This window comes from Vespula vulgaris, chromosome 4 (genome assembly GCF_905475345.1).
Source record: "Vespula vulgaris chromosome 4, iyVesVulg1.1, whole genome shotgun sequence".
NCBI lineage: Eukaryota > Metazoa > Arthropoda > Insecta > Hymenoptera > Vespidae > Vespula > Vespula vulgaris.
The window spans coordinates 9,058,927-9,085,611 of record NC_066589.1 but is presented as its reverse complement, the minus strand read 5'-3'; the positions used below and the strand labels follow the sequence as shown (position 1 = coordinate 9,085,611).

Here is a 26,685-nt window from a genome sequence, read left to right as displayed (position 1 = left end):
AATTTGGAATGCAGTGGCAGCACTTTACTATTGTTACGTCAGGCAAGGACATGCTAATGGTTAATGGCTTCTGCTTACTCGAGCTACCTTTATGATAAAACCAAATACAATCCAAACGAAAATACATGAGATATGATGCATCGGCTATTAAAGTCATAAAAATATGATTGTCTAAACATTAAATCGTTGCAATAGGCATACATTCTTATAAGATTTTACCTGTGGCCTACGTAATATGTGCTAAAACTTTAACGAAGCAACGAATGTAACCGTTATATTCATCGCTACGTTGGATCAGTTCGATGAAAAGGATCTCAACATACAACTTGATATCACAAGGTTTATATCACACGTGAGTAAATATAATCGACTAATGTGTTATCTATGCCTTGTAAAATTTTGTCTAAGTATTTTTTTCCTCTTCGTCAAAATCGGGCAACTCCCTTGCCACTCAGTTCTTCGCAATGGCGGCTGTCCTTCGTCGATTGAAAAATTCCGTGTTCTTGATGTAACTGTTGAAAACTGGATAACTAGTGTTATGGGTACAATATGTTTTACAACTAATTCCATGACTTTTGTATAACATTAAAAGTCATTAAAGTCGATGGCTTTGATCTATGGATGTCTTCCGCAATATGATGTCGAAGTGCACTGCGCGCGCGCGCACCTGTGTGTTTATAGCTCTCATACATTCGCGTGTGTATAACGTGTAAGTTCTTTATACGTGATTATCGACTTAGAAATAAAAAAAAAAGGGGAGAAGTATGTAGTATAAATTTAAAGATACACCTTTTGTCTTCGATCTTTATAGCAAAAATATCAATTTTTCGTAATCATTAATATTGTAGAATTATACTAATTGATCAAATAATTCATATTTTTGGATTAAATTGATGTTCAACAATACAATTTTTTTATTGAAGAATTATACTTTTAAAAACTAAATATATTCAAAATTAGAATAAAAAATGTGAATGATGTGTATATTTATTGAACAAAACATATTTTGAAATATTTGTTTTATACAAATCAAAGAGTATAATAAAGTATATTTAATATTATGATCACAAAATTATATGATCTGATACCAAATATCTTTAAATATCTATCTTCTACCTTTATCTATTTTCTGTAAAAATAACTAGTTTATAAATATATGTATATAAATAATCATGTTTTATTTTAAGCTTATTAATACATAATGTTTTTTATTAATTAATAAGTAAGTTTCAAACCCATTAAAAAATTGATGTTACTACGTTGTGCTATTTCTGAAATATGGATATTTTTGATTTTAGAAGGTGACATGCCTAGCAGTCGTGACATCGAAAGAGGAGAACGTAATGGGAGATTTCGATCAAGGAGGAGAAGTAGTGCAGGCAGTGATGTAAATCGTCATAGCTTTGAAAGCTCCGATAAAAGCAGACATAGACGGCATGGCAAGAGTAAAAGTTCTGGCAAAAAGAAGAAGAAGAGGTCACGTGACAAATCTGTAGAAAGTGTACCGACTGTAGCTTCTTCTATTGTGAAACCATTGGTGGAATACTCTGATGTAAGTAGCGAAGATTTATCAGAACCAGAAGCAGGAGAAATTCAATCAGAGGATAGCAGAGGTAATAGTTATACGGATGGAGATGTACCTGAAACAGTTCTGCAAAGGAGGTATTACAGAAGTAGTCCTCAACGAACTCTTGGAGCATCACCAATTAGTCTTTCACCTTCTCCTCCAGTACAGCATAGACATTCTAACAGACATTATTCATCAAATGAACAACAACCCGCAACAAGTATGCATAGCGGTACACCAGAGTATGAAGAAGAATCTAGACGTTATGCAAGAAGGAAAGAGAAAAAACATAAACGAGAGAAAAAGAAGAAAAGAAGTTTGAGTCCTTCATCTAGTATTGGAAAAAAGAAGAAAAGAAAATCTAAACGATGCTCTCACAGCCTTAGTCCTCATCATATAACTGAAGAAATTATAATTAGTCCAGATCATGAAAAACCAGTTGAAAATTGGTCTGAATCCCCACCTTTACCTTTGAAGGATAGTACTTCTCCTATATCACCTGCTACTCCTCAGGAGCAAAGATGTCTTAGCGATGTAGAACTTGAATTATTAAGGCAACCTAGGAATGTTACGCCTCCACCTCTTTCACCTGTTCGGCAAACAGAATCACCGCATACACCATTATTACCACCTAGAGCAACAACGCCAATAGGTAACAAAACAAGTGCATCTACAAGAAAGCATAGTCCAGAGAGACAGAAGCATAGTCCCAACATGCATACAAGACATAGTCCTGCTAGTCCCAATGCAACAACCAGTTCAACTCGTAGACGTCCTCACAGTCCTAGTCCAGCAAGACGTAGAGATCATAGCCCGCCACGAAGAAGAGATTTTAGTCCAATGTTGCATAGAACGAGACATAGTCCTAGTCCATCAACATTAAGACGACGAGAATTTAGTCCAAGTCCTGTGAGTCATAGAAGAAGAGGGGGTGATCCTCCTACCTCTCCTTCTGCAAGTAAACGTAGAAGGAAGGAGGGAGGATCTGATCGAAGGTATAGACATCATGAAAAAGACAGAAGGGACAAAAGAAAATCAAGATCAATTAGAAGTCCTACTGGCAGCAGGTAATATTGATTGCTTTGTATACATGTAATTATTATACATATATAAAAATGATATCACTACTTGTTATTTATTTAGGTTAACTCTTCCACTTTCTCGATCAAGATCTCGTAGTCTTGGACGATGGACTAGAAAAATTCAATCGCGTTCAAGATCGCGTTCACGAAGAAGAAGTCGAAGTCCTAAGAAATCACGTTCTCCTAGCAAATCTCATAAATCGTCGAGAAAGCATAAATCAAAAAGCCCACGTCCGTCGAGGATTCCTTCTCCATCTCCGCATAGATCAAGAGCCAGAAGCCCAACAAGTATTACTGCAAGAAATCTTAGGGTGCAAGCAAAAATTAGTGAAACTAGTTTGTTTGCGGAACTTGTAAAAGATAGAAATATGAGAGAATTAGCATATAAAAAGCTACAAGCAGCAAAGGAGAAAGCTGTCAATCAAGATGAAGTTCAAATTATAGAAGGCACAGATGAGAAAGATTCAAGTACTGGCGTATCTGAAAATAAGTCTAACTTTGATAACAAAAGCAAATCTTTAGGTTACAAGGATCCATCAAAATCGTCGAATGAAACCATAAAATCTGTTGATATTATTAACATTCCAGTTCCGGTCACAGAAGATAATAATTTAGCAGGAAGAACTCCACCTTTACCGATACTCTCGACACATAGTACACCTTCAAATCCTATGCCAAGGACCAGTGCACCATCTCACACCATTGTGCGTACATCACCTACAATGTCTGTATCCAACAATTGCCATGCTACTATTACTATTACGAATAGTCCGAGCATTCCAGCTAATATGAGTGCACAGGCTCCACCACTGCCTCAACCTGAGACTAGAAATACATCAGGCTTGTCACATGTACCTGTACCAGTGCCTATTCCTGTACCAGTACCATCAACAGTTCTTGCAAATTTATCAGTTCCTCCACCACCTATTCCTATTCCAGTTCCAGCACCAAATACAGTTATGTCCAAATTTAATTCACCAAATAATTTAGTTCCTTTGAAATCCGTGGATCCGCCAAAGCCGCCTATCGTAGCGTTTAAGACAAAAAGTTTATCAAGATTACCTTTACCACCTGGTATTAATCAGAACGATTTGGAGAATATAGATTCACCTCCTAGTCATTCTCCAAGTCCACCCAGTAAAGCACAAATGAAATTCCCATCTTCAACTCCAAAACCACCGCAGAAGAAGAGCATCAAAGATTTACCAATGCCACCAGGTCAGTATTTTCATATTTACATCGAACCAAAATATGTCAATTAGTAAATACAATGCAATGATTATATCTATATTTTAGTCGTTCCTGGATCTGAGGATTTGAGCGGAGAAGAAGATCCAAATGCGACACCTCCACAACATGTGATCGAACGTGTTACTCCAAAACCGAAATTGAAGAGGCCAAAAATATTAAAAAGAAGAGGTTCACGAAATTGTCACACTCCTATGTCTGCCTCTGGTGGAAAGGATTGGGGCGAGCGTTGCGTCGATGTGTTTGAAGTAATTGCACAGATTGGAGAAGGCACTTATGGCCAAGTGTATAAAGCTCAAGATAAGCGAGCAGGTGTACTTGTTGCCTTAAAGAAAGTTCGCTTAGAAAATGAAAAAGAAGGTTTTCCTATAACAGCGGTCCGCGAGATAAAAATATTGAGACAATTAAATCACAAAAACATTGTTAATCTTCGAGAAATAGTGACTGATAAGCAAGATGCTTTAGATTTTAGAAAGGTATATCATCTCATAATCGATTAGTGCTAATTCTAAGTATTTTAAGAAATCCATTATATTATTTTTGTACTTTATTATATTTTTAACCAGATTACGTTATATATTACTAATATATTTATATTTTAGGACAAAGGATCATTTTATTTAGTTTTTGAATATATGGATCACGATTTAATGGGACTCCTAGAATCTGGCATGGTTGATTTTAATGAAATGAATAATGCCAGTATCATGAAGCAATTATTAGATGGACTTAATTACTGTCACAGCAAAAATTTCTTACATAGAGATATCAAATGTTCTAATATATTAATGAATAATAAGTATGTGTTATTGAAATAGTCAATATATTTGACCCCAACGATCGCTCGAATCAGACTTTGTATTAACATTTTTGTATCTTTCAGAGGAGAAGTGAAACTAGCTGATTTCGGATTAGCGAGGCTTTATAATGCGGAAGATCGACAAAGACCATATACAAATAAAGTTATTACGTTATGGTACAGACCACCTGAGTTATTATTGGGCGAAGAACGATACGGGCCTGCTATTGATGTTTGGAGTTGTGGTTGTATTTTGGGAGAATTGTTTTCTAAAAAACCTTTATTTCAGGTGAAGGTAACTCATAGAAACTCATAAAAACTCATAGAGGCTTATAAAACTAATTACATTATTTTTAAAACTTTTTAAATAGGCAAATGTAGAAATGATGCAATTAGAAATGATTTCCCGAATTTGTGGTACACCTACTCCAGCTGTTTGGCCGTCTGTCATAAAATTACCCTTATGGCATACGCTTAAACCAAAAAGGTCACATAGACGACGTTTAAGAGAAGAGTTTTCTTTTATGCCTGCACCAGCATTAGATCTTCTGGATAAAATGTTGGAGTTAGATCCTGAAAAACGAATAACAGCAGCTGATGCATTGAAAAGTAATTGGTTGAAAAATGTCCAACCTGAGCAGTACGTTTTTACTTATACACATCGAATTTTTTCATATCAATTGTACTTATAATTAATCCTTACGATACATATATTAATACGTATTATAAATAGGATGCCAGCACCTCAGTTGCCAACATGGCAGGATTGTCATGAATTGTGGAGCAAAAAGCGAAAACGTCAGTTACGGGATCAACATGAGAGCTCTGCGGGAAGAATGCCTCTTCTTACTCTTCCAAATAGAGGAGGCCCTCATAGGGCCATTGAAGATATATCAGACGTTGGAGGGTGAGTAGTTCTAGAGAGACAATTAATGTTCCAGAACTTACCAGAAACTAATTGCTTACACACACATAGCTGGCTGTGTACTGCAGTTATGCTTGGCATTTATTCTCTCTTAGCAAATTATGTTACTAGAATAATTTGAAAGGATGATATATAAATGTGTAGTACCTCGTTTGCTTCGCTCGTTTGCATGCAATTTCAATTAGTAAATAAATGAGATTCTTTTAGTTTTCTTAAGTCGCTTTAAGGCGACAACAATACTATCGAAAATCGATATAAAATAAGTATGTGGACATATACGACGTTAATTTCTATTTAAAGGTCAGAACTCGGCGAATGACCAAAGAAGTCGACGCCTTTAGATAGGGAAAAAAAGAAAAAGATAAATAAATAAATAAGAAAAAAAGAAAAGAAAAAAAAGGTCAGAGCTACAGAGATTTGATGCCAGCATTCTTCATTTTGCAGATTACTTTTAGATAATTTAAGATCTGTGTAATCTAGAATACACAGGGGACTGCAATGAACGTTTTCATTAAATGTGTACGTTTTTATACAACATTTATATATCGCTATGCATTACATGATTTAATAATATAGTGATTTGGAATATGGCGTTGGTACTGTTACACACATATACACATCCTAAGATTTTGTGCTCGCCTATTATGAAAACCACTTTCATTTACTATATCGCTATCTTTATATAAAATCTGTACCTCTCCCAATTTACTGTGATCAAAACTACCATTTTTGCTATTATGGTCACAAAATGTTTCTTATAAAAAATTAAGAAATATCTTTTTCAATTAATTATTTCACTACCAAATATGATTAAATATGTACATATATGAATTTATGCGTGTATGGGCATGCATATGCATACATGAATATTCTTTACATGCAGAGTGTTTAAATAGTTACATATGCACACTGCTGTTATTGCAATAAATATGTATACATTCATAATTTGCATATGTATGCTAAGATTTAAATATATCAGTAATATGTTTGTAAATATACTATTCAAGCTCAAATCAGAAATAGTCGAGTTATAATTTAGTCAACTCGATTATAATTGAATATTACGTTACAAAAGCTATATTAAAGTGATATCATACTATTATTTTTCACCAAGGAACAAGTAAAATTTAAATAAGAATAAGTATAAAATAGGAAAAAATATATATATATAAATATATATACACGCATATACGTATATATACATATATATACATATATGCGTCTGTGCAGATGGACTGAAACATGTAAAGTCCTTTTAGTTTAAATCAACGAGGGATTGCAAAAACTTATTGCAAGGTCAAGAACAGGGAGTGCATAATGTTAGGATAACATATGAATATATAATGGAAGTTGTTAGTCTTAACATCTTTGATAATCAATTTTATTTATGTTATGGCAATTTATTCATTTACATTTATAAACCAGCTATATTTTGATTGGTCATTCTTTAAAACTGTAATAACAGTTCGTTAATTTGTACTATATATAAACAACTATAATAAGTTTCAATATACGAATGGTAAACAACAGCTGTTAATATTTTTATTTTCTCTGCATGTGTTTTATCATAGTACCATTCTTATAATGAAACTTGGATCTTTGCCAGTTTCAAATGTATGTCACTGCAATGTAAAATAATATTAAATTGTTGTAATATACTTTTATTAGATACCCAAAGGTGTTTTTATGCAATATTTTTGTGGACAATGAGTGAATATTTAATGATATTAAAATAATTTATGATTTAACTCTCTGTAGTCTCCTTTTACGTTTCTTTTTTTTTTTCTTTTTTTTTTTTTTTGTTTTATTTTGTTTTATTTCGTTTTATTAAATTCATAATAGTGATCTTTACAGGATGAATGTTGATTAAAAGTACACACTGGGGCCTTGGGAAATAGAAATTTTTTTATTATATAACTGAAAACAACAAAGTATATGTTACTTTCTCTACCAATTCCACAATATCTACATCAAAACGTTTATTCTCTTCCAGCAATATTATTTGTTACAAAAAGAAAATAATATTTTAGCATTTTGTATAATTTCAGATTCAAATATACAATGGTACAAATTTTACTAATTTTCCAAGGATCTCCTATCTTTTTAAATCTTGTACATGTCATGTAAGGATGCATTATTATTATTATTATTATTATTATTATTACTATTATTATTATTATTATTATTATTATTATTATTATTATTATTATTATTATTATTATAAGAGAATAAAAAATAACAGAAAAGAATCGTACTCTTTGAAGGTATATAGTAAGTTTTGACCGTATGATTCCTTATACTTCTTTTATTTCCAAAGTCATAAAATATATACTGGTTGTTATATAATCTATTTAAATATATATAAAACATTTGTGAAGAGCATCCAAAACTAATAATAATAAAACAATATGTTTCTCTCTTCAGAGAAGTTTACAGTAATTCAAGAAAATTCAAGAAAATATGAAGTTTGTAGGCAAGCATTTTTATAGAGAACAAAGCTTGTTTAAAATGATATAATTTATTTTTTTTCAAAGAATATTAAATTACCTTAATTCTTATATTTAAGCATGGGGGTGTTCAAAAAATGAAAATAATCCCCGATAATGTAAATAATTAAAAAAAGAATTTCATTGTTCTATAATTCAAATTAAGTATCATCTTTATATATATATATATACATACATATATATATATATATATATATATATATATATATATATATATATGTATATATATGTGTATATATATATCGAGTTTATTAATAAATTATTAAATTATAAATTAAATAATCTGTATTGCTTTGCCATATAATACTATTTGTATTATAATATATATTTATGTAATCTAGATTTTTCTTTTCTAGAATGAAATAAATTTGAGTATTGTTATAATCAATTCTTATATTTATTAGGTGTAAATAATATGTAGCATCATATAGATACAACATTAAATTTACAACCTAACTTGAATTTATTATAAGTCAATTTTATAAAATAAAAACAAAATATCAGGTACCATATTATTTCTTAAACTAAAAACAGTGTCTTTAAAACTGTGTACATGCAATTATTTATCAAAAGCTTAAACTAATAATACGTGATAAATAATTTCCTATCTAAACACTTTTGACTTGGTAACGAAATTTATTAAAAACAATAAAGTTATTTAAACAAAATGATTGTTTATACCTTTTTATAGGATATATATGTATTGTTCTTATCAAAGTCATGAAGTATGACCAAGTAATATTAATTTAATTATTATATTTAAAATCATTTGATCAATACTTATAGTTAAAAATTATTGTACAATACAAATTTATTGGAATGATAAATCATTGAAAGAACACCCACTATGCTTATTTGTTAAAAATCTATTATCAAAATATATTCAAATAACAATTAGTTCTTTGTGTCAATCAAGATATATGATATTGAATTATATGAAAGTGAAATATATGTTTTGTTTAAAAAACTAAATATTGATCTGTTGTAAAAAATTGTTCATTTTCAAATTTTTATATTAAATAAAATATAATGAAGAGATATACATTCATTTGTGGAATTAGCAGATGTCAACATATACTTTGAAATATAATAAAAAAAATATATATATGGAATATGTAAGCACAACATACAACAAATTGGCAATTAATTCTAACAAACATAAATTATGTTTCAGGAAATAGAATTATTGTGGCTGAATGATAGAGGGACAAATTTTGTAGCACTTATAAAAGTTTACATAGGTAATAAATATTCCAAATTCCATTGTTAATATACATTTACACCCAGGGTGTCCAAATTCATGATTTATTTCTGAATATACATATCCTGTAACAGTACATATGCTTTCATTTACCTAACTAAAATGTAAACTGCTTAAATTCCATTACCTTGATAACAATCTAATTTGTATAAGTGTGCTCTCATTATACATGTATACACACTCATCATAATTTATTATACACATTAATAATCACTACAATTGAAATCTGTTATCAATTTTTCTTGTTATATTCAATTTATATAGAGAGTAATTGATTAAAATAAATTATTATTGATTTATATAAAATATAATTAAGTTCGTAAATATTTATTTAAGTAAAAGAAAGAATTTATACGAGTAATAAGCAAGAGTCCTTAGCGTTCGTATTATGTTACTTGTATGTTTTACTTAAATATATACATATATATATATATATATATATATATGTATATTGGGGTTTATTACATAAGCTTACTCACTATGTACATTTTCAGATATTCTTCATCTTTGCATGATCACTATTATTTGCATGCGTATAATACCATATTATTTATGTTTTTATTCTATAAAGTATTTTATTCATTAAAAAATTTAAAAATAATTTAATAATTTTAACTAAGTTAAAGTATTATATTACTCACATACACATATATATTATAAAATATTTGTATTGTTATTTCTCTTATATATGCAACTTTGTTTTAGCTAATATATTCACAAAAAATAGTTGAAATGTAATCAATAATTAATAAATAATTATTGACGTTTGAATATAATATATATCAAGTTGATGAATGTTAGAAATTTTCTTAGTATTGATTAGCTATTACTACTTTTAACTTTTAAACAAATTTAATCTTTTATGATAAGAATGTTTGTTTTTTACATTTTTTAAAAATTATATGCTAACATATATATTAAAAATATTTATTAGTATATAAGTACTATTTATGCAAAATTATGCGATAATCTTTTAATTTATTATAGAATCCTGATATTATTATGATTTGATTTCAGGTCTTCTAAACGGTTGAAGATGGAAGCAGGCTACAATTCTCATGCAAATCGTCTTAATACAGAATCTCATTATGGGGGAGATGGATTATTTAATCAGAGTGGTCCTTTTTTGGTTTCTCCATCATCATACTACTATAATAGCTCTCCATCAATGAAAGTATCTAATAATCCAAAAGGAGATATCACTTCACACATCACAGAAGGAAATGCAGAAAATACTCTTGCACGAAAACTTAGCATTCTCACAAATGCCTTAAATCAAGGGAAGCCAATTCGTGTTGATGATCTGATGTCATTGCGATCAGACAACGAGGTAAATGAATATAAGTTTAAATCATTTTCCACAATTAAGATTCTTTATCAAATGCTTACAATTATTCTATAGACTGATCCAAAAGTAGTGCAACTGTTAGGAGATCTGCATGCTGAACTACGCCTTGCAGGAAATACAAGGCCAAGCGGGCAACTGGAATCTCATATTCCTATATTGAATCCACCTTCTATAGGTTAGTTAATTAATTATATTCATGGAATCGTGATCTTGTTAATCTTATTTCTTTCTTTACAGATAAAAAGATGGTTCCAGTAGGAAGTTTCGATGCACATGCTGTATATGCAGGTGACGATGCAGTAAGTTCTGGTAGATGGTCACAACTGGCAACAATCGGTGTACGCAGTGCTCTGTCTGCACTTATGTCATGTTATGGTTTGGAAACTTGTAATCCTTCCCCTTCTATCACTCGACCCCCAGGTAAATTATCAACCAACCTGGAACATAACCTATTCCACCCCTCAACTTCCTCTTAAATAGCCTTTAGCTCATAATTGCTTGTACATAAAGTGTTGCACATTTTTTAAAATACGTTTTGTATAAAATTGGAAAAGGTCTAAATTACTATTTTAAAATTAAATAGAAACAGAATCGCAACAGAAACCAGTCATTTTAGAATCTTTATTAATGGATATTAATCCATATATACATAATTTCATACATATTTGATGTTACTAAAATTGATAATACTATAACAGTACTACAGTACTATAGTATATATAAAACAAGTAGTGTTCTTTAACTACTACATAAATTTATATTTTAATGTTATTGGTATTATGATTTTTTTATTATAAAAAAAGAAAATTTCATTTAACTAACGTATACGACATAAACAAAAGTAAACTACTTGTATATGTATCTTAGGTTTATTTTAGAAATTACCTTTTTCTTTAGTAAACAAGAATTAAAACAAGCAGTATTTGGAATGATTGGATGTACTCTAAGAAATTACATAAGCATTTTTAAGATATGAGTAAATATTTAATTCCAATTTACATTACAAAATCTATTGTACATAATAAGAAAAATATATATGCATAATAAAGACGTGCAATTTACAATTTTTTTGTCAATAAGATAAGATAATTATTATTTTTCAAATATAATAAGTAACAATTATTTATTACATGATATTATGTGAAAAGTATAAAAAAAATATAATCTTGGACAAATCCAATCATATACAAATTAGTCATTATAATACATAAATACATATCTAAATTTTCAATATTTTATTTCGAATGTACTTATCTCAATAATTATATTAAAATTTTGAATATGAAATAAAATGCGTATAATTAATAATAATACTTACAAATATTTCAGATTGAAGAGACAACCTACAAATGTGTGTCAGCTAAAGGAAACTGAGGTTAGGTCATCCATTGCCGGTAATGTCCTATCTATTGAAGAAACATGGCGGATCGCTCTGCGGTCGAGAGATAAAGCGTCCCAACGTATCGAAAATATTTTGAGGAAACCTAGATAATAAAATATCTTTTGTTTCCTTTGATGAGTTTGTTCGTTTATATGTTCAGCACGAAACAGATGTATGCAATAAAATTATAACGGTATAATTAACGATCTTCCGTGGAAAAGAAAATAAAGAGGGCATCGAACTGCCTAACAATACCTAACCTCATAAAAAGCATTGACCATGATGTCAAGCGTTCCACGGCTTAATTATTCCGTAGAAAATGAAACCGCTGAGATTGCTACCAAGACCTTTGCTCTAATTTTACAAAAGGCGTACGAGCAGTATCGAAGTAAGTAAATATATTTCATTTTCATCATAATAAAAAAAATTCGTAACTCGTATCAATCTTGTCTTATCTATAGAAATTTCTTACTTTAATATATATATATATATATAAAAATTAATATATTAAAACAATTCTGTTTAACTTTCTCATGACTGTGTTAATATAATATTTTTATTATATAGATAACGATCATATTTATATTCGTATAATAATATCTATTATTTGCAATCTATTGACATTGCTTTATTATATATTTAATATTAAGGTTAATCTTTGATTTTTAACATTACTTTAGTTATTATTTATATTTAATCACGTATTTATGAAATGTGTATGAATGTGTGCGCGCGCAGCTATATATGATTTATATTATGTATATTATGTATCTTTAGGTTACGTTATTAAAAGAAATGAAAATATTTCATTTTTGCATAATTTTTTTATAGAATTATGGAATAAATATCTGGATTTAGTTAAGACATATGGAGTTGATAGTTCTATACACAAAGAAGTTCTACAAGCATGGAAGGAAGATAATGTGTAAGTATATATATCGTTTTATACGAAATAATTTAATTTGAAAATTATACATTAGTAATTTTTTATTTTATAATATTGTAAATAATAAATGATACTTTATTGTATTTATTTTAGTTTAGAATCTATATATGCATCTGCTGAAGATGCTGAATTTTTAACAAAATCCAAATACCAACAAAATTTATCAAGTGAAGAAGAAATAATTAATGATAAAAAAAAAAATGAAAGCTTTATGAAAGAAAATGAAGATATTTTAGAAAAATCCTTATTTGACAGGGATATAGATATCGATGACACTATATATCAATCTCCTTGTAAAAAATCAACAAATCTTATTTTACCTGAAAGCCCAACATTTATGCAAAAAGATAAAAAATCTGTTATGATTTCCGAAAGTGAAGTTTCTATAGACAGTGATAATACAACTATTCCGTGTACAGTGGACACTGATAACAAATCGGATTATAATAAACAAAATATTGGCAAAAATACATCTGAACAATATTTAAAGAATGTATCTTTTGATAATTTTTCTCCTTTTGTTGTCTGTAATACTCCTGAAGTTAATAATAAACGTAATAAGAAGAGGAGAAAAAGATTATTTAAGAAAGCTTATCAAGATAAACAACAATTGAATGATGATTCAGATAGTCCTGAAAAGAAGCAAATGAAAGATAAAAAGCTACCTTTGCGAAGATTAGACAATATTATTTCTCCATTAAAAATTAATTTAATTCATGATGATAATCAAATAAATAATAAAATTGACAATAGCAAATCTAAAAGTCCTATATATTATAAATGTCATATAAGATCAGATGATAAAAAATTAAGACAAACAACACTTCCATTTTATACTGTTAAAAAAGAGGTATATAATAGTACTCTAACATCTACTGACGAAGACATAACAATAAATAAATCTAAAAAATTTCTATTTAATTGTGAATCTTCCACAGAAAATATAATGCAAAATAAAGCTATAAGTAAGAAAAAAATTGATATTATAAATTCAAATGATGTTAATGATAAAAATGAGATGATATATGAAGACGTAATACAAAGTAGTCCAAATTACAAACATGTACAATTTCGAAATAAAAATCGGATAAAGTTAAAACGAAAACATAAAAAAACTGATCAAATAGAAGTAACTGGCTTATCCTCTAATAATTCTATGATAATGCAAAATAAAGTACATTCAAGCAAAAATCAAAATATTGCTATTGATGAAAATAGTTCCTTATCTCCAGATATAATTACTGATAATGCCAAGAAAAAGTGTCTGACATTTTATCAAGATATTCAATTGGAACAAAAACTTACTAAAAAAAATAATTCGGAGGAAATTGCATTTACAAAACAGGCGGAATTAAATCCACTTCAATATATATATGAAGATGAAACATATTTTGAAGAAAAAACTCAGAAAGAAAATAATATTAATGTAAATAAAGTAATAAATAAAAATTTATTTAGGTATAATGTGTATATTAAAATTATTCAAGAAACATTATTCATTTATATTATTGTATAATATTCCAAGTATTTTTTAATTCATAGGTTTGAAAATATGGAAAAAGAAGCTATTAAATATATTCATACAGATAAATCAGCTAAAAAAGATGGTGAAATAAAAAATCAAAAATGTTGGAGCTGTTGGGAATGTGCTGAGGTAATATAAATAATAATACAAAATTAAGGAACTTTGTTCATATTACAGAAATATATGTATAGAATTATTCAATTTTAATAGTATTATTTTTAAATATAATAATTTTTTTCATAGTATTATAAAAATAAACCTGGTATTTCTGACACGCAAGTACAAATATGGAAAAATAAATGTTCACGTCACAAAAATGTGTATTATGCCAGAGAAGCAACACCACCAGGTATGAATATAATTTATATGATTATTTTCATATTTTTAAATTTTTATAGACATTGATGTATGGTGTGTATTTTTACAGGTTTTTGGGATCCTTTATTCCCTGATACTGCATCAGATAACACACAACAAAAATAATAAAAAATTATAAAATTATAACTATATATATTTTGTAGAGAAAATAATACGGAGAAACACCATTACATATATTTGTAAATATTAGAAACTCTAAGTTACGATTTTTTCATTCTGAATATTTATTTGTTCATTTGAATAAAATACAGTTACATAAGATATGAATTTCGTATTTATATTTTGAGCAAAAAATTATTTTGCATGAAAATTAAGTGCACAAAGCATAATCAAAAGGGAGCATTTAATTTTGTACTTTAGTATTCGAAGATTTTTACTTCCTTTTACTGAATATAGAATTGTATCATATTTCAGAATATTATTTTTGTATCAGATAAAAATAAATGTTTAACAAATTTTTAGATGTGTATATATATATATATATATATATATATATATATATATATAGCTAAAAATATAATTATTTGTTTATTAATTACTGATATGTATAATGATGAAAAATACGCACTGCCACTTTATTGATTATTTACAAAATAATGTAGTCAATAAAATGACAACCAAAATACGAATAATATTTTATAAAAATATGAACGTTATTTAAAGTTGGTTAATTATTAAAATAGAAACTGATAATACAAAAAAAAAACATTTCACATATTTCATTTGGACGTACATATTCCTGGTTTCAGTATATTCAAGAATATTACACATTTATACGTTTATACATTGATACAATATTAACATCATTGTAGTTTTGCAAATGATGCATAATTTAATCGTATGCTAAATAATTATCAAAAAATAATGAAAAAATATTTCAAATAAATTTCTAATATACATCATACATACATATACATATATATATATATATATATATATATATATATATATATATATATATATATAATGATTTGTTAAGAAATTATATTCTTATAATATTATCTTGATATTGTTTGTAATAAAATAATGTTCAATGCAATTGAAATGGCTATTTTTTTGATTCAATAAAATAATAGAATTTTCATTAAAAATATTATTTAGAAAATAGAAGCAAAATGTTTAAATCATATTTGCATAATAAAAACATTTTTTAGTCAAGTAAATGATGCTTTGTTTTAGAATATTATAATATTAGAATATTGAGATATACATCGTACAGTCTATGCCATTTCTACCACATCAACAGAGTTTATTATCATATCTTTTAATGATAATATTACTCAACAACAAATAGATTTACAATCGTACATTCCAGTCACTTCTTATAGATTAATATATATGTGTGAATAAAAGCAATGATAAATAGCATTTCCAAAATAATTATTTGAATTAACTGTGTAATGAAACTTGAATTTTTAAAGATTTTGTTAAAATATTTCAAGTAATTCTAATATAGATGTATACAAGCTTTTAGCACCTTTTCATAGTCACCATAAAATATGTACTAATAGACAAGAGATTATTTAGATTAGTTTTCATTAAAAACATTACAATATTAGCTTTTCTAATATTTGACACAAAAAACTTAAATACAAGCGAATTATAACGAAGTAATATAAAATAATATAATTCGATATTTATTATCCAAATTTTTACTTTCGTTTCGTTTGTACAGGATAATCGATAAATTGTAAATGTAAATAAAAGCTTTCTAATATTTCATACTTAATACGATTTACTTAATTATTTTAGCTATATTTTAAAATGACTACGAAAAAATTATTCATTTTTGTATTCTTATGCAATATGTGTTTGATCATTTGAAAATATTTTTATATCAGGGACAGAAAAATATTTGATACATAAGTATTTCTTAATACCATTCAATAATAGAATTTCTTTGTTTTATACGTGTTTCTATATGTGAAACATATACTATTCGTAACTTTTAAATTAGGTAACTTTCAATTATATTTCTCTAGGCCGTCTGATTTTTGCATCGAAAAATATATAATACTTAATTATTAACAAAAAAATATATATTTAAATAAAGTGAAATAAAATTAGAAGCTTATTGAGGTAGAAATATTTTTTATACTTTAGTATTTGTTATTCTGTAGAACGAAGTAGAATTTTTTAATATATCAGTTTATTGCAATAATGCAGAGTAATATATTGGGAGCGTTTGATATATTAATTGTAAGAAGCGGTGCCTTGAGTCAATTGTTGAATCGATAGTAATATTCTAATGGTTCAATTATTTATGAACTTTCATTATTGTATATCCATTTGTTTAAACTGCCTAGTTGTTTTTCATATAGTCCGATTCTAAAATCAATTAGAGAATCATAAATAGTGTATACAAGGATTAAGAATATTATTGATTAGAAGACAAAGTGAAAAGAAACTTAGAAGAAACCAGTAGTTACTCCAATAGAATATCAATATGATTATACATTTACTATAGATATTTGGCCATTTTTCAAGGTACATTGGACTTAATTATATAGTACTTTCCCTATGGTCGCCCGTCCGGATTTCCGATGAAGAAACAGATCACTGGTTAGATTTCGTAGGTGAAGAGGAACCATTTCCCGTAGTCGATACCTTTTCGTTCGAAGGAATAGACAAAGCCTTTAAGATCGCGTGTACCTCTTCCGCAACAGCCATTAGTACGAATTCAAATTGTTGTTTTGTAGCAACCATATTCGGCCTTTGATCTCTAATATGTTCTAAAGCAGCTGCAATATCAATTTCCTTTGTCCCTTTTGCTATACGATTTAGAACCATATCAATCAAGCAGTAGGTACCAGTACGCCCAGCACCATCGCTATAAAATAAATATATATGTATGTTTCTCGTAGATCATAGATCATATACATATAATAACAATAATTACAAATTATTTAACAATTTCTAATTATTAAAATTTATTATTATTATAATTTAGAATATGCAACTCTTTATAACTTACCTGCAATGAACAACGATAGGACAGGATCGACCTCTATACGATTTATTAATTTTCCTAAAATATTAATTCAATTAAATATATCAATCTCACTTGGACAAAGGAATTATTCGAAATAAATCGTCTATATACCTGCGGAATTCCAATAATGCCTTAGTTGAGTGTGGTACACCATTCTCTGGCCAAGAGAGGAAATGGAATTGCGTAACCGTACGTGTTTCACTAGTAAGAAGATTTTTCAAATAAAATGATCTGACCAAATAATCATCGCACCACGGATGCTCCGAAACCAGATGCACTTCATAAATATGATATCGTTCGGATCCTTCTGTTTGATCTGGCCAGTAACGATAACACATAGCACGACCATCTTCGGTAAGTCGAGTTAACGTCACGATAACTACGCTACCCTGTTCCCATACTAATTGCCAAAAATCTGCTGCTGTTTGTGGCAAAGGTCCTTGAGTTGCTATGTAAGCTGGATTTCGTGGATCATGATCCGTCTAAAAAATATAAATCAATAATCGATAGATATCTTTTTAACGTTCTTACATTAGCGTAAATATTTTTAATATAAGCAAGTCACACGAAAGCTTTCTTACAATGCATAATAATGAATGATTTTTAATAAATTTTATATTTATTTTCTAATCTTTCAAATGTCTCCTACGTAATCTTTAATAATTTTTTTTTTGTAAGTAATTATTACTTACCTTACATTTCTTGTTGCCTTACACTTGTAATGGTTTCATGACTATACATGTTTATATATGTGTATGTATAAATAGTGTATGTGCTAATAGCAAACAAACCATCATTTTACAAATTATTGTAAACAATTCAGTATTCATGCTTCTCAATGCTATGAAATAAATGTTTTTTGTTCAAGCTAAATTAACGATATTGCTTTTTTCACTGCTCATTCAGCATAATTTTGCTGCTTTTCTAAAAAGATTCTTCATGCTAATCGTGTGACTTACCGATTTCTTTGTTTTCATGTGCGGCATCCGAAAAAACGAATGTCGTGCGCATTTTATCAAATATGTTATATAAGAAAAATGGAATAATGAGAAAAGACAATCTAAACATTAACGAATATAATTCTTCATGCGATTTCAATATACTTACAATCGTGGATGCATTTATATAGTCAGAGTTATTAGCGTTTGTAAGTTCGTTCAATACAATTCTCGAATGATCATAGGGAAGTGGTGCATTGGGACGATTATATTTAGATTTAGTATTGTTTTCTGCAACATCGATTGAGGATGTTCCATACGAACACAATGCAGCCCATTCTTGATCTAAGCGATCTTTATTTTTCAAATGATCTTCCATATAACTCTGTAATTACAAATATTATTAATAGGACAGTCATAGAAAAAACAAATTTTTATATAAAGCATTTCAAAATCGTTTTTATTTACTAGAACCATATGTCCAGTCGATATATCCATGTTTGAAAAAGCAGGTTCATCGGTCCATGAAGACGTACTAGAACGATCAGATACGAAATTATTCGCTTCATTTTCACGCGATGAGCTAAGACGCCATGGTTCCTGTTTTTCTGTAGGTTGTTTAGCCTGCATTCTTACTCTACAAAGATCTTGATAATCTTTTGATGCTTCTGGATCAGGTGTAGTTAGACCTGCGAGTTTCTCTCGAGATTTTGCATGTCGTCGTACTATTACCAAGGTGACTACTGCAGCTGTTATTGCAGCTGCTATTCCAGCAGCTACTATCGCTCCAAATAACGTGGAATTCATTTCTAAATCGTTTGGCACTTCTAAGGTCGCTGGTAATTTTGCCTTAAAGTAGATAAAGTTTTTTCTTTTTTTTTTTAAGAACAGAAATAATCATTAAATATATGGATACCTAAAATTCGAATCGAATCTCATTATTGAATTCGATCCGATTCGATATATTTGAATATCGACGTTCATAGAACGAGCTTTATTTAATAATAAATATAATTTATTATTCACGAAATATAGTTTTTATTTATAATATAAGGATAGTACGGAACCTTATCTCCAATGCCTGCACGAATCACATCTACACCTCGATTTCTTCGTAAATCGTTTCTTATGTCATCTAAAAAGAAATTAAAAAAAAAAAAGAAATATTATCAAATTAATATCTTTTACTTCTTATCTATCTTTTTTTCTATTATATACATATATATTTATAATAAATGCTCACCGATCTTATTTACAACGTCAGTAGAGTTAAAGTTTTGATTATTTTCGTTAACTTTGAACGTTACTTCTGCGCGCCCAACTCGTATGTCTGTCAAAGTTCCAGTATTTAAACCTAATAATTTACGAACCTGTGAAATTAAAGTGTTCAAATATATTTGATTTTAATAATATTAAATTAACGTTAATTACGTGACTCGTAAGTACCTCATCAACAACACGCTCGCCTTCTACCCAAGTATGAAACTCTTGTTGAAATTCAATGTAGACATGATCAGTGTCGACATTTTTATAAGACTTTTCAAAAGAATGTACATTACTTTTCCATTCCTTCTTCACAGGTAACGAAATTGGTACATCGTTCTAGAAGTAAGATATACGATATCACAATATGTCAAACATATTTGTAGATTTAAACTTACATCATCATCTTCTTGTTCAGTCGTAGTTTGAACGATAGAATCTTTTTCAGTGATAGGAGTTTGCATTTTAAATATATGATTATTTGTTGGAAACAATGGACCTGGTTTTTTAACATCGAGTCTTTCTCGTCGCTTAAAACCTGATAATTCGCGCCTCAATAAAAATGCATTCAAATCGTCGAGATGAATGTCAAAGGGGGTTTCTATATAAAAACAAATTGAAATGAAATTTCCATTTGTATAAGTTTAATTATACGATCTCGAGAAGATGTAATTGATATTAAATTTTTATTAACATTAAAATTTACCATCAGTATCCGAACCAATATCCGTTCCTTGTCTCAGAGATTGTACCATTCCTCCTTCTGTAAACAATGCATCTTCACCTGGCAAATCAGCGTCTTTATCTTTTTGCAAATCCATTTCAATCCTAGCAAGATTTTTATTCAGATAATCCATCTTTTTATCGATATTTATATGTCGCTTGGTATTATCTCGCCACAATGGTTTCTCGTTTAAAAATTCGATAGTAGATACCGTCGGATGTTTATATTTTCTTGAAAAAGTTTTTTCATATTCCTCTTCAGGAACAATGTCAAAATTATCTTCGTAAGATTCATCAAAGCCAAATTTATTATTAGATAATATGTTCGGATTGTTTTTAGGTTCCATTCTCGTTTCTTGAAAGTTTATATCATCATTAAGTTTTCTTATCTGGCTATCGTCATCTAAAACGTCCTTAAGTCTGTCAAAGTCTGATTTATCGCGTGCCTTTGAATTTAAATAATATGGTTGTGATTGATAAATTTGTGCTTTGACTTCGTCTAAGGTTAAGGATTTTTTACGCAATTTTCTTTTATAGAAATCTTTGTCGTTAATCAAAGAATATTTATCGGAAGGATCTAAGCCATACGTTAGTTTATATAATTGACGCATATGTTCCGATTCAGGATCATTTTTTGATAGATCTAAAAATTTTTTATCATTTGGAAATAATCTTGTTGATTCGTCATGGCTACCCGGTGGATAATATATTTCATTAGCAAATTCACTATAAGAATTGCCATCATTGGGTGTAAACTTCACTATTGCAAAAGGAACTGTTTGCTGCAATAAAAATCGATTACTTCTTTATATTATCATTAATATATATTTTATAAACTATATAAAGAGGTTTTTTTATTTCTTTTTGATCAAAGTTGTATGTACTCTTTGTACAACTGACCGATCACTTACTCTATCTTTATCTTCGACGATATCTTCCTCTTTCAAACGGTATCTATTATTTTCCATTAAATATTGACAATTCCGAAGATCCTGCGTTAATCTAATAAATAAATATTAAAAAGTATATAATATCTCTTTTATTTTCTTTTGTAGCACGAATTAAAACAAATTATATAGTGAATTATTTAATAAATCATTAAAAGGTCATATTATACCGATATCGAAGATTATCTAAAGACGTTCGTAAGATACACTGCGTATATGGATGCGACCATTTATATCCTTGAATTTCCAATCTTTGCAATTGCAATCGTAAGACATCCAATTCTTCAGTGTCTAATTTATATCTATATTAAAAAAGTACGATAGATATATCCTTTCAATTTCAATAAATTTTTTTTCTGATGATATCAATTTATAAAGTATGAAACTTACTGATATAGATCATCTGCTTCAAAATTGGAATACAAAGGTATACACTTTCCAAAAACTAAATCTATGAAATAAAATAGAAGATAATGATTCAAGAAAAATTTTTTAAATCATATCAATATTTTACAAAATCATATAAAAAAATCATTTAAAAACTTACCGTCATAACATACTTCCGTTTGAGAATCGCAAAGATTTATATTAAATCGACAGCCTATGGATAAAAATAATAAATATAAATAACGACTAAAACGATTTGAACATGACGTTTAACAAAGTATATATACGTGTGTGTGCGTGTATATATATATAATAAAAGATAGATAAAGAGGATAGGATAACTAGCTCAGCTTATGAATGAAATAACAACCACCTGTCATGTTTCAATTCGGTTATTAAATGACGGGCAACAAGTGGTGGTCAGCAGATTTCGCTAGTAAAACGTAACTTGATTGCATTAGAAAAAAGAAAAAAATATATATATCCAAAGATACGATAGATAGGTAAAAAAAGAAGCGTTCGTTTGCACAATTTTATGATTTCCTACGTGATATCGATAACCTGCATATTATGATACTAAAAAAATATGAAAATATCAAAGAGGTATCGTATTTATTAGAAAGTATTATAAATAGAGATCTGTAAAGAGAAAGAGCAAAAGGAAAATATAAAAAGAATTTTAAATGAAAAGCATTATGTATCTAATGAAAATATAGAAGGAAAAAATATGAAAAAATATGGGCGTGGAAAATGGCCTCGAAGAGAGACTTCGAAGGCGGTGGCTGCTGGCTAACTGCGCTGAATGTACGGCTCAATAACCGTTGCTAAGAACGTGGGCGAAAATCGAACTCTGTCCCTTATTCGCCTCATTTATTTTAACATTGCCATTCAAAAGTACTTCCGAATTTCTCTTATAGCTTGTGCAACGATATGAGCCTACTTTGAACAAAACCTACCAATGAGTTACATTCCTAAGCACGTATTGTATGTATGTATACGTTATTGCTGCATTCGAACAAAGCCTAGCCCGTAGGCTATCGTTTAACTATTTTCCGATATCGATTTCGATACGATGAAAGTTAACTATATAGTTATATACGTATATAGTTATATAAGTATATAAGTAAATAAGTAAATAACTGTATATATATGTATATATATGTGTTTGTGTGTGTGTATATATATATCGGATAAAAATATCTGGAAAAAGAAAATCTAACTGCGTTTCATTCATTCATTCATTCATTCATTCAAACGCACAACGATTTTTTAACAAAATATTCTTCTCAAATGAATCGAGTGAATTGTTTTTCATTTTATTTGTTTTCTATTCTTTCATACAGAATATGATTTTAGCATATAAATTGAATTAAATGGATTATTTGTATTATTGGAAGATTAGGTAAACAACAAATAATAATTATGATAAACAGACATGCGTGAAAGAAAATTCTAAAAATTCTGAATAAAAGGTCAAGGTGGGTGAACGTGAGTTACTAAGAGGTAATAATGGAAATAGAAAAGTTCGCGTTGAGTGGATGGAAGTTAAGTTTATGGGGTAGTTACAAGTTTTCACGACAATCTTTTAAAATACGGTCAATATGAAAACGACCGTAAAAGAAAAAAAAGTGTTCTTTTTCTGAGAGATGCTTTGAGACATCTCATGTTAGCAATTAAAATAATAATATAAATTTTTATGAAGTCTCTTTAAGAATGTGTGCGGAGGTTGAAAGAATTATAATGAAAGAAGAATGAAAAGATGAAATAGAGAGAGAGAGAGAGAGAGTTCCTGGAACGAGTTTGTTTTCTATAAAAGAAAGGAAAATGCACAAGTAATTTTTCTTACATTTTATTAAATCCATCGATCAATAATACTACTTATCATATATACGACCTAAGAAATGAAATTGTTAACATACGTTTCACACGCGTCAATGAGCTTTCAAACTCCGACAACTCATTAATTTTAATATAGAAAAGAAAGAGAGAAAAAATGAGAAAATTCTTTCTTTGTAAGAAATATTAATTTTCGAAAGAAACAAAATTTATACCATTGAACGAAGATAAAAAATTTTTACATCGATTTTATTTTATTTCCTAATTAAAAATCCTTCCTTTATAAACAAAAAAAAACAAGAAGAAGACGACTGATATAACATATAATACATTTTATCGCAATTTAATCGCAATTTATAATTGCGCCCTTTGATATCCTCAATCTCATTACAATATAAATTCATAATTTACATTCACGAACGAGTTTAGAGTTTAGGATTAAGATAAATAAAGTTCGATAGAAGTAATTAGACAAAAATGAAATTGAATTTGATTGTTGGATCGTTTATTAATAAAGTAATCGTAAATTATATACTCACCGACGTCACCATCAGCAAAAATACCATGGTAGAGGATACAGAGCAATAACAGCCCTAATCCTCCGTGCCAGAAATTTTTATACCCCATAGATACTCTTCCAATTGTCAGGCCAATTTATAGAACGTTTACTTCTTAATCTCCCTTGTTCAAAGAGCTAGAAAAAAATTTATATGTTAATAGCAATGTTATATAACATTGAAAAAAGCGAATATACATATATCTATGTGTGGATGATTTTTAATAACTGATATATTTTAGGATACAATAAAGAAAGGTGACACGTTCGAACATTACGATAATGATTCAGGAATCGATTCAACATTTTTATTTGTTTGTTTGTTTATTAGGTAGCTATAGGTTGTTACATATGTGTGTATGTGTGTATATATATATATATATAGGTATATATACATGAAATTACTTCAAAAGAAGCCAATCTAACATAGGAACCATAATATTACTTGACCGATTAAAAAAGATAGTGAAAGTCAAATGGGGCGTAAACCTTTCTTAAATATTAATTAAAAAACGAGCATGTATCGTAATATAGAATTATTATAATAAAGAGGCATTAAAAATTGCATAAATTATAATTCGTAATATCAATTAAATTACTCATACTCCATTTGACTGCAATAATTGTGAAAATATACTAATTAAGAAAACTGCGATGTAAAGGGGTGGTGTTTATCTTAGTTATAATTTATATATTTCAAATGATATTTATAATGACCTCTTTTATCGTACTCCGATGTCCGAACGCATTTATATTTTTACACTATTTATATAAAAGATATGAATAACAATACATATATCTCAGTTTAATTTCAAAATAAAGATTTATGTTTCAACTACGAAAAGTTGAAACATTCGAAATGAAATTCAAATTGTTTTATCAGTTTTACTTGTGTTATTGTTAGAGTTTAGAAAGTTCTTTTACTAAATACAAGTAAAATCTATAACTTTACGAAACAATACTTCGTACTGTCATTTATTTTAAACAATATATAATTTTCTTTTTGTCAGATTAAAATTAATATCTATGAAAAGAGAAATATTTCTGTTTATACAATTCGGCGCTATTTAAATTGTCTGAAAATCATAGAATCATTGGAGCGACATGTATCATTTAGGCGTGACAGCTGTTTTCTTTCTGAAAACGAGAACGAAGTTTGTAAGCTGTGATTTTAGTGATTTATTGACCTACGATAATTCCCATAACAATCTTCTTTTTCCTATCTACAAATTTACTTCGGAATGAATACAGTGAAATAATGTTTAAAAAGAAAAATCTAATGTAATTAAAAAAAATTCGTTATATAAACGTTAATTTTCTTTTGCTTTTTTTTTTCTTTTTCTTTTTGTACAGGTTTTCTAATTACGTTTCATTTGACTTTCGCTTAATTGATTTAATTAGTGAAATCCTTTCGACAATAAAGAAACATTTTAAGGGTCGAAGCATCAGGTTGTCATCGCTCTCCTTCCCACCACCGACCCTTCCTTTCTTTCTCAAACTGCGTGGTACACAATGGCATCACTCTTCCCGGCTAGTAAGAATTTAATTAAGAATAGGACTCACCTGAAGATTGGACAGCATGCAGATATTATGAATTAGTCTTGCTGAGTCGATGCGACTGTCTTTCTATTTTATAATCACTTGCAAATAAGGTGGAAGAAAACTTTTATATCATAACTCTTTGCGAAGTACGTATTTGGTCTGATAGCTCTGATGCCACTGACTGAGTGAACAACTCTTGCTACGATAAACGAGGAGGGCATGCGTTGGATTTCAAATCGATTGCTACGTTGCTTGAACGGGGAGGAAGAGAGAGAGAGAGAAAGAGAGAGAGAGAGAGAGATAGAGAGAGAGAAAGATACAGAGTAGGGAGAAAGAGAAGGACATTCTTGAATAAAATGTATGTATATGAAAGTGAGATATACTGTTGATATAATAAAGAGGATCGTTTGATAATACCTTTATCGGCTTGTATCGTGTTATTTCATACCATATATCAAAACTACTTGAAACCATTTCAAAGTACTTCTCTCTTGTCTGACTCGTTTCATGTTTGTTTCACTGTAACACAATCAT

General features: G+C 28.5%; 3 protein-coding genes across 8 annotated transcripts; 2 read left to right on the top strand and 1 right to left on the bottom strand.

The window, feature by feature from the left end:
* Positions 1–28: 28 nt before the first annotated feature.
* On the top strand, positions 29–12,253 carry LOC127062983 (cyclin-dependent kinase 12). Of its 5 annotated transcripts, XM_050992068.1 has the most exons (12): positions 29–352; positions 1,299–2,634; positions 2,711–3,867; positions 3,946–4,373; positions 4,500–4,696; positions 4,781–4,991; positions 5,068–5,336; positions 5,430–5,603; positions 10,407–10,719; positions 10,792–10,912; positions 10,975–11,157; positions 12,067–12,253. In XM_050992068.1, the coding sequence occupies exons 2-12, from the start codon at positions 1,307–1,309 to the stop codon at positions 12,069–12,071; spliced, it is 4,386 nt and encodes a 1,461-aa protein (XP_050848025.1). In that variant the 5' UTR covers positions 29–352; positions 1,299–1,306; the 3' UTR covers positions 12,072–12,253. The 5 variants fall into 5 exon arrangements, 4 of the variants coding, with proteins under 4 accessions (XP_050848025.1, XP_050848023.1, XP_050848024.1 ...); XM_050992066.1 differs by lacking the exon at positions 12,067–12,253 and having other exon boundaries at positions 10,975–11,781; XM_050992067.1 differs by lacking the exon at positions 12,067–12,253 and having other exon boundaries at positions 4,781–4,985; positions 10,975–11,780.
* Positions 12,254–12,361: 108 nt separating this feature from the next.
* LOC127062989 (uncharacterized) lies at positions 12,362–15,228 on the top strand. Of its 2 annotated transcripts, XM_050992080.1 has the most exons (6): positions 12,362–12,506; positions 12,950–13,043; positions 13,158–14,522; positions 14,607–14,718; positions 14,833–14,938; positions 15,017–15,228. In XM_050992080.1, the coding sequence occupies exons 1-6, from the start codon at positions 12,398–12,400 to the stop codon at positions 15,070–15,072; spliced, it is 1,842 nt and encodes a 613-aa protein (XP_050848037.1). In that variant the 5' UTR covers positions 12,362–12,397; the 3' UTR covers positions 15,073–15,228. The 2 variants fall into 2 exon arrangements, 1 of the variants encoding a protein (XP_050848037.1); XR_007781240.1 differs by lacking the exon at positions 15,017–15,228 and having other exon boundaries at positions 13,158–14,490; positions 14,833–14,869.
* Positions 15,229–15,675: 447 nt separating this feature from the next.
* Positions 15,676–26,351, bottom strand: LOC127062986 (receptor-type tyrosine-protein phosphatase-like N). The gene is made up of 16 exons (XM_050992073.1): positions 26,173–26,351; positions 24,593–24,747; positions 22,378–22,431; positions 22,221–22,281; positions 22,001–22,132; positions 21,795–21,885; positions 20,867–21,665; positions 20,559–20,761; positions 20,344–20,499; positions 20,141–20,267; positions 19,965–20,032; positions 19,366–19,746; positions 19,067–19,282; positions 18,071–18,441; positions 17,942–17,995; positions 15,676–17,797 (listed from the first exon to the last, which is right to left on the bottom strand). The coding sequence occupies exons 2-16, from the start codon at positions 24,678–24,680 to the stop codon at positions 17,524–17,526; spliced, it is 3,075 nt and encodes a 1,024-aa protein (XP_050848030.1). The 5' UTR covers positions 24,681–24,747; positions 26,173–26,351; the 3' UTR covers positions 15,676–17,523.
* Positions 26,352–26,685: the final 334 nt, after the last annotated feature.